The following is an 8,108-nucleotide window of genomic DNA, read 5'->3' as shown; positions in this document are numbered from 1 at the left end:
TGCTTTATTGAATTAATTGCTTTTTCACTTAATTTCGTGCTAACAAGTCAGGACACTTTCACATATCTGTTTGAGGAAAATAACACAATGGTTATGGTAATGATTGTACAGCCGAAACCTTTTAAGTTCCTCATTCCACAAAGAAAGTTGCATAATTGAATTTAGTCAATTGCATAGTTTATGAACGAAACTGAACAAAAATGAACAAAAACTGTTTGGGTGTCATTAAAGCTAAAACAATCCTAAATTTATCAAAGAATAGGTATATTTTTACCCAATGTGGCTGACATAGGAATATAATACCACAACAGGTTATTTTGCTGTATCCAAAGAATCAAGATATTACTTTATAATGCTAAAATTGATCACATCCTAAGAATAAAGACAGAATTCAGATTTGCCTTATCTTCCTATTACAACAACTTTCATAACATCACCTGCCCAACTTCATGTCGATGCAATGGGCATGGATTTGAGAAGCTAGTGCAAATAAGTTCCCAAATGATCCATAAGCTTCAAAGGAATTAATTCTGTGTTTATGTTCCTGATTTAAATGTACCTATAGAGTTCAGAGCTTGTAGAACTCGATTGAGAATCAAACACAAGGAATTCTACCTGCTTGTGATCTACTAATTGTCTTAGACTCCCTTGACTCTGTGTCTGGAGTGTTGGTGGGAGTGACACACACAAAATGCTGGAGTAACTCAGCAGGTTAGGCAGCATCTACGGACAGGAATAAACAGTTGCAGTTTCAGGCCAAGACCTTTCATCAGGACTGGAAAGGAAGAAACCAGAATAAGAAGGAAGGAAAAAGGGAAGGAGTATCTTTGAAGATGATAGGTGGTTCGGGAGGGGGATGAAGTGAGATTCTGAGAGGTGGTTAGTGGAAAAGGTAAAAGACTGTAGAAGAAGGAATCTGATAGGAGAGGAAAGTGGACCAGGGAGAGCATGAAGGAGGAGGGTCACCAGGGGGCTAGCAATAGGTAGGTGAAGAGTAGAGAAGAGGAAAGTGGGGAATGGAAGAAGTGGGAAGAGGTAGGGGTAAAGTTACCTGGTATTGGGGAAATTGATGCTCATGCCATCATGTTGGAGGCCACCTAGACTGAATAGGAGGTGTCGGTGGGAGGTAGCTTTCTCGCACATTGACACTGATAATAAATTTAATTTGAACTTTGAACTTTGAAATTTTACTGGAAATGAACTTTCAGGGTCAAATCCACTGACAGAACAAAGCAGAATGAACATCCACCTTCTTACGCTCAAATCCTTTATTGGCAATCTATATACTGCAGGTTTAGCAGAGAGGGAAGAGAAAACCACCTTGCTTTTATGCTAAACTTGCAATTTAAATGCACCCTCAGAGATTCCCACTAATTTGAACTTCCTTTCAAATTGTACCTCCAAATTTCATTAAGAAACAAAGCGTGCCTAACTTATCTTGTTGAAAAATTAATTGACTTATATAAATATCATGGGAATTTGTAAAAATGACTTTTAATTACTATAATATAAAGATTTACATAAATTAGAATAAATTAGCGATTTGGGACATTGATTTACAAAGGTGACATTGGAGAAAATGTTCACTTGTTAATTAGAAATATAAACAAAATAACAATTATAATTAGGTGATCTAGTGTCTATCAATAGTAGTGTTTCATATCTTCTCGAATATTTTCAGCTTGACGGAATTCAGGGCTATGCATGAGAAGAAGTGAAGTCACGATTGAAAACTCAATATTTCAGCAATTTAAAACATAAGGTGCACGGCTCCTACTCGAGATAAAGCAACTGAAAAGTATATTCATCTTGAGTCATCAATCGCTTGATTTTGTTGGAAGCTGTCTGTCACAAAGTATGCATTGCATGTTACAATGGACGTCATTCACAGCAGAACACAAATGAAATATTAAATATTCAGGTCATGCTATATCAGTCAATCAACATGCTTACTGGATTGTGAACTTATCATCACCTCATCATTTCCCATTGTAGTCCGCTTCTGACAGGTTGAGTCTAATCTCATACAGCCGTGTTCTGTCTTTAACTGTTTTTTTAAAAAAAATCACCAATAGAGTTTCCAGTTTGAAAGATTTCTTTCCCAAGCATTTTGAATAGGGGGCGAGCTTCACGCTTGCTTGTGTATACGTGTTTGAGAGAGAGAGAGAGAGAGAGAGAGAGAGAGAGAGAGAGAGAGAGAGAGAGAGAGAGAGAGTGGGAGAGAGCGCAAGAAATAGACACACAGCGAGACAGAGGGGGAGAAAGAGATATACGGCTTGCGTCAGGACCCGGGGGAGTCCTCACTCAGCAACTACTTCAAGATCTCCAAGCTGCCATGCAGAGCCAGTAGCAGTCTGCATTTAAGTACAGTGTGGTGGTCCGGCTTTCACTAACGGATCATCGCTTGCTAACCGGCCAGTAACTGGATGATGCCACAGCTGCACAAGTAATGCGAGAAAAATAGTCAGAAATGAATGTCCTTCTGATTTCCCTCTCTCTGCTGGGGCATCTATTATCGAGGGCTGAGGGACAAGTCTTTGCAGGTAAGTTCGCCGATGAGAGAGGCTACATGGAACCCGTTGTAATGTAAACGTTGCATATACGGGATAAGTTGCAAAACTTAATTGGACAACGGCCACTATCGTGAGGGTCAAGCAATGCTATCTCTTCCAGTTCCTATTATATCGACTAATAGTGTAGAATGCGCTTGTCTATTTGCTCTTGAAACGGCAATTTCTGCCAAACTTAATTTTCAGTCTTCATTAATGTATTCGCAATGGGCTCGGAACCCACAAAATGCAGGTAGTGGGCGAGTTAACCCTTTATCTAACGTCTGTTCCTTAAGCTTCGCATGAATAACGTTGATCCGCTTCCAGCAGGTGCCTTCTCACCGAGGTCGCTAACTTTTTGAGGAAGTTTACCTTCTGTTAGGGGTGACGGGGGAGGCATGCTGATCAGCTTTAGGTGCCGGCTGCTCAAATCGAACAGGGTCTGGCCATTGGGTCGCTTGTGCTTGGGTTCAGAAACCAGATATCTGAAAGGTTGTGCGACAGCCAGTGGAATGGGTCAGTGTGGACTTGGCAGAGGAAGAGAAGGTGTGGTTTGGGATGAGGTGCATGTCAACCGGTTAATTGCTTCTGATTTTCCGGGAACTAAAAAAAAACGGTCTCGGGTGTTGTAACATATCGGTAATCAAAGCATAAAAAAACAAAAAAAAAAGTGACTTAACCCAGTACATTCTACTGTGATGAACGTTACCCGTGCGGGACTCCATCGATTTATACAAGATCAACTGAAGTTTTGTCAACTAGATGACCGATTGACGATCATTGAAACCGCGCCAAGAGCGATATTGTATTTTTTAGCACTGTACACTCTTCAGATAAGGTTTCGGGCTTTCAATATCTTTATTTTTCAATTCATTGCAGTAGCATCTATGCTCAAACATCTTTACGGGATATAGCCTTAAATCCGAAGTCTACTTCGATGGTGAGGGTGTCTCAGATTTTTAAAGGTGCCAATCACGCATAAAAGGGCTGTTTTGTTAAACGAACACGCTGTTGATAAATGGAGCGTTTCTGGTCATGTGGTAACAGAACACATACTCTTGTTTGAGCTGTCTAATGATGAATGAAAGTGGTTGTGCGTTTTGTGTTAAATGATCTATTTATCAGTTACAATGAGACCCCGTTGTTTTCAATTCTAAGCTGAAAACACGGAGCCGAAACAGCAATTTCTTCCTAGTATTAGCTGCTTCCTATTGCTACCAACTGAGTTTGTGCCCCTTTTAAGCTGAAAATAAATGCCTTTGCACATCTTTCAAGTTGGTATTCTTTACTCTGACATCATTGCTTGCATGGTGTGTCACGTGAAGAAGTACGGTTGTTGGAGGGTGAGCGATCTTGGAAAGAGTTGATAAAAATGGGAGCAACATCAGTGGGGTAGAACTCATCCCTGGCGAACGCTGAACTTCTCTGAACTGTACTGTAGGAAGGACACAAGTGATTTCCAAACATAAGACATTCCATGCAGAACTCGATGTTCGTAAACCTTAGCTTAATCAGGCTTATCTATGGGTTCTCTTTGTAGGTGTAAGAATTAAATAAAATGTGCTAATTTGGTAATCTCCTGATGTTACTCATGCAAAAGAGTTTTGTTTCGAGGGGTGACTGGGGGTACTACTAGAGTTCACCGAACAGCTGGTTACATGTTCAAATATATTTATAACTGTTTTCTTGCGATGAGAAATCTTTATGAAATATTTTAGTTTTACCTGCAAATATAGCCATGTGTTTATTGTTTCTGATGTACGTGGTTGTGCGATCCATTACTATTAATGTTTTGTAGTCAATATCTTGCTCTTCTAATCTTCCCGTTAGAGATCCGATAACGACTTGGGTTGGTTTTCTGTACAGCTACCTAAAACGTGAGAAAACGCAGTTCTGTTTGCATTTACGTGCTAAAATTGGGTTCTTTACTCAGGCTTTATTAGACTTTCATTTTCTCATTTTACCACATCGTTTTAACTTTTTTTTGCATTTCCAGTAGGCAGATGATTGTTGCCATGAGGTGGCGCCCTGAACAATAACATTTGAAAGTCTTGCTGTTTTAATAAGAGCGAAGGCTGTCTTTTCATTCTTTTGACAAACAAATGTTGGAGTTGATATGTTAAATTACATAACTTTAAAACCAGAACTTGATTGCCAATATTCAATTTCAACAAGTAGCCCTAAAGCTTGAAAAAGGCATTAATAACACCCCGAAAGGAGTTCAAATGTTGCAATCAACGGATTGGGATATCGGCTCGCAGCTTTGCCCCTTTTATCTAGAGGCAGACCCAACACGAGTTCATTGCGAACCTATGGAGATGGAGCATAATGAGTGTGGGCGCTGGAGATGGAGCGTTGCTGTCCACTAACTGTCCATTGCAACCCTGGCAAGATTCCTCTTTGATTAGTTTAGGGGTGGGGACTGGCTTCAACTTCAGACAAAGTTTAGCTTTAAACTGCATGTGGAATCAATGCAGCTCTAATTGGTCAGGATTCTGCATGATGAATTTCCAAAGCCAGCCTAATTGTGAGAACGTGCTCTTCAAAGCAAATTGGTAAATATTTTGGTATTTTCTGCAGCCTTGCCCAAGTAGAGGACAGGATAGAGGATGAAGACCTTACTACCTTTTTAAATCAGATTGGTGGAATTAAACATAAGCTATATTAAAAGCAGGAAATATGATGGTTAACCTGTTCTTGTATCATGTGAATAACCGGCTGGAAGTTCATATAATTTACTACAGAGATTAACTGTTATATTAACAAATAAATGGTGGAATGTGATAGGAACAGAGGGAATAGTAGAAACAAACAGCTACTTGATCATCATCACCCTGAAAAAGAAATGTGGTACATTGTATTGCTGGAATAATAATCTGATGCCAACAGCCCAATGGTGTATTTGCCAGATTCATTACTTTTATATTTTGATGTGAAAAGCCTTGGCAGTTTGTATATTATGAAGAGCTTCAACACTTCATCCTCAGAAAACCTAGCCAATTGGGACATTATCCAAGTTGTCAAATGCCACTTAAGACAAATATAGAATTTTGAAGGTGTAATAAATAAACATCTTGCATCAGAGTTTAGTTTGCTTGGAAATTTGAAAGGAACAAAAAAATTATAGCTAGGATTGTTATGGTAATAAACATTTTGGTTCACTACGTAATTTATTATGTTGATGATGTCGGGCCTTTGCTACAGAATTGGGCAAAGTGAATCTCATAAGATCAAAAAACAGGTTTAAAATCTTCTTCCAGTTCCATTGAAGGGAGCTGGATGTTTATCTATTTTCATTTTTTAATGAAAATAATCAAAAGGAAAGTTATTCCAGCAATTAAAATGAAGGTGCAATTTATTAATGGAAACACTGCACTCAGTGGCCACTCTATTAGATACACCTTGTTAATGCTAATATCTAATCAGCCAGTCATATGGCAGCAACTCAATTCATAAAAACATAACAACTTGGTCAAGAGACTCCGCTATCAGAATGAGCAAGAAATGTGATCTAAGTGACTTTGACTGTGGAATGATTGTTGGAGCTAGACGGGGTGGTTTGAATATCTCAAACTGCTGATCTCCTGGGATTTTTATGCACAGCAGTCTCCAAATTTACAGAGAATGATGTGGAAAAACAGAGAACAAAAAAAAATATCCACTAAGCTGCAGTTCCATGAGTGAAAATGCCTTGTTAATGAGAGGTCATAGGAAAATGGCCAAACTGATTCAAGGTGACAGTATCTCAAATAACAACACAACAGTGATGTGCAGAAGAGCACCTCTGAAAATGCACCACATTAAACCTTGAAGTGGATGAGCTCAGTGGATGAAGAGCACAAACGTACACACAGTGGCTATTGTATTAGTTATAGGAGGTAACTCTTTTAATAAAAAAAAAGTGACCCCTGAGTATGTACCATTACATCCTAATTTAGAAGTAGGAGGCCCTCCTAAAGCTAGCTGATTAAGGTTATGAAGGGCCTAGCCAAAAAAGTTTCAGGGTTCTACATGAGTTTAGTAAACTTTAACTCAAAAATAGTTAGGTATCTCTTATTGGCTATATCATCTCCTTGGCTAAAGAATAAAATAGCTGGTTTAGACTCGTGTTTATGACATGTACATATCCAGCATGTCTGTTGTAAGCTCCTGTATAAATACAAGGTGTTGGTGAACTACTGTCACTGAAATTTGAACAATCTGGTTAGCTGCCTCCATTGCCTATTTTCCCAGATCTGACAGAATTAACTTGTAATAATTAAGCTAAAGCAAAAGATTGCACCCTGGTTATTACATCCCCCTGCCAACTACCTGAGACTGAACTGCACTATTTAAAATATCAGAATCTGTTCTAAACGTATTGTAATATTTTTCTGTGCTATCATAAAAATGACCAATTTCTACTATTTGTAAATTTATCTAATTTCAGCCGGCCTTTTCTCCATTTGGCATGCTAAAATCCTCATCCATGCTATGATGTTGTGATTTGATAATTCAAATGACTTTCTGATGGACCTTCCCATCCTATTCTACATAAAACTGAGGTCATTAAGAATTTTTCTTCACCTATCTTAACTCTCACCAAGCTTAAGTCAGCAAGTGTAGAGGTGAGAGAATTGTGTTGCCTCCTGGCCAAATAATACTTCAACTTTGATTTTGCTAACTTTTTAATCCCTCCTTTATCACACCCTGTGCAGAGAATGCCCATTAGTATCCTTGGGAGACATGTGATCTTCTAATGCTTTTATGTTCATCATGAATGAACTTAATCTCTCCACTATTGGTTGCCATGCCTTCATCTAGTAAGACCTGAAACTCTGGGATTTTCTACCTAAACCTTTCTGCCTCTTTTCCTCTCATTTCAGCCAGCACTCTATGGAATCTATATCATTGGACAAGCATTTAGAATTTGCTTTTCCTTCATGTTTCAGTGCCAATTTTATGTTAATCTTCCTGTGGAAAAATGTACTTGGGTTGCTTTGCTGCATTAGGCCTTATCATGCAGGGACATGAATTAATCCTGTCTCATTGCTTGACCGGGTATCAAGCTCAACCAGAACATACTGTTCCAATCTATAAACACTCCATGAGCTCCTCTGTATTTCTTCCCTCCAGTCAGTATATATAGATTAAAATATACTATGTTTGCTAATAAATCTTTATAACAACTTCCAATAACTTAATTATGATCTAATTTGTCATGTGGCTTACTTGAACGCTATTCATACAAGTAACTTCATGCTTTATTATTTCTCATTGTCCCAAAGCACTTGGGCATCTTGAAGATCAGGAAACTGTAGATGCTAGAAATCAGCAGTGATACAAAACAATGCTTGAATCTTTCAGCAGGCCAGACAGCATCTGTGGAATTGGAAATAGATTTTGCATTTCAGGTCAAAGACTTCCTGTCAGAACTGGGAAGTAAATTAGCACAAAATTGAAGAGAGAATAAGGGAAGGATGGATAGGATAAAGGGAGTATTTCAGAAATGGGTAGGCCAAGGTTGACCTGGGGATAAGCTTTAATGAGGTGATAAAGTTGATGGTTAATGGGGACACT

At 38.6% G+C, this 8,108-nt stretch overlaps 1 protein-coding gene across 3 annotated transcripts in view; it reads left to right on the top strand.

Annotated features, from left to right (window-relative positions):
• Positions 1 to 2,360: 2,360 nt before the first annotated feature.
• LOC140187024 (receptor-type tyrosine-protein phosphatase T) overlaps positions 2,361 to 8,108 on the top strand; it is a 1,622,799-nt gene continuing 1,617,051 nt past the window's right edge. For all 3 annotated transcript variants that reach the window (XM_072241892.1, XM_072241901.1, XM_072241888.1), the window contains exon 1: positions 2,361 to 2,543. In XM_072241892.1, coding sequence (XP_072097993.1) covers positions 2,471 to 2,543 — 73 coding nt within the window. In that variant the 5' untranslated portion in view covers positions 2,361 to 2,470. The remainder of the gene's footprint in view (positions 2,544 to 8,108) is intronic.

This window comes from Mobula birostris, chromosome 2, assembly GCF_030028105.1.
Source record: "Mobula birostris isolate sMobBir1 chromosome 2, sMobBir1.hap1, whole genome shotgun sequence".
In the NCBI taxonomy this organism is placed as follows: domain Eukaryota; kingdom Metazoa; phylum Chordata; class Chondrichthyes; order Myliobatiformes; family Myliobatidae; genus Mobula; species Mobula birostris.
Note: the sequence above shows the minus strand (reverse complement) of the source record. Positions and strands in the feature narration are given on the sequence as shown.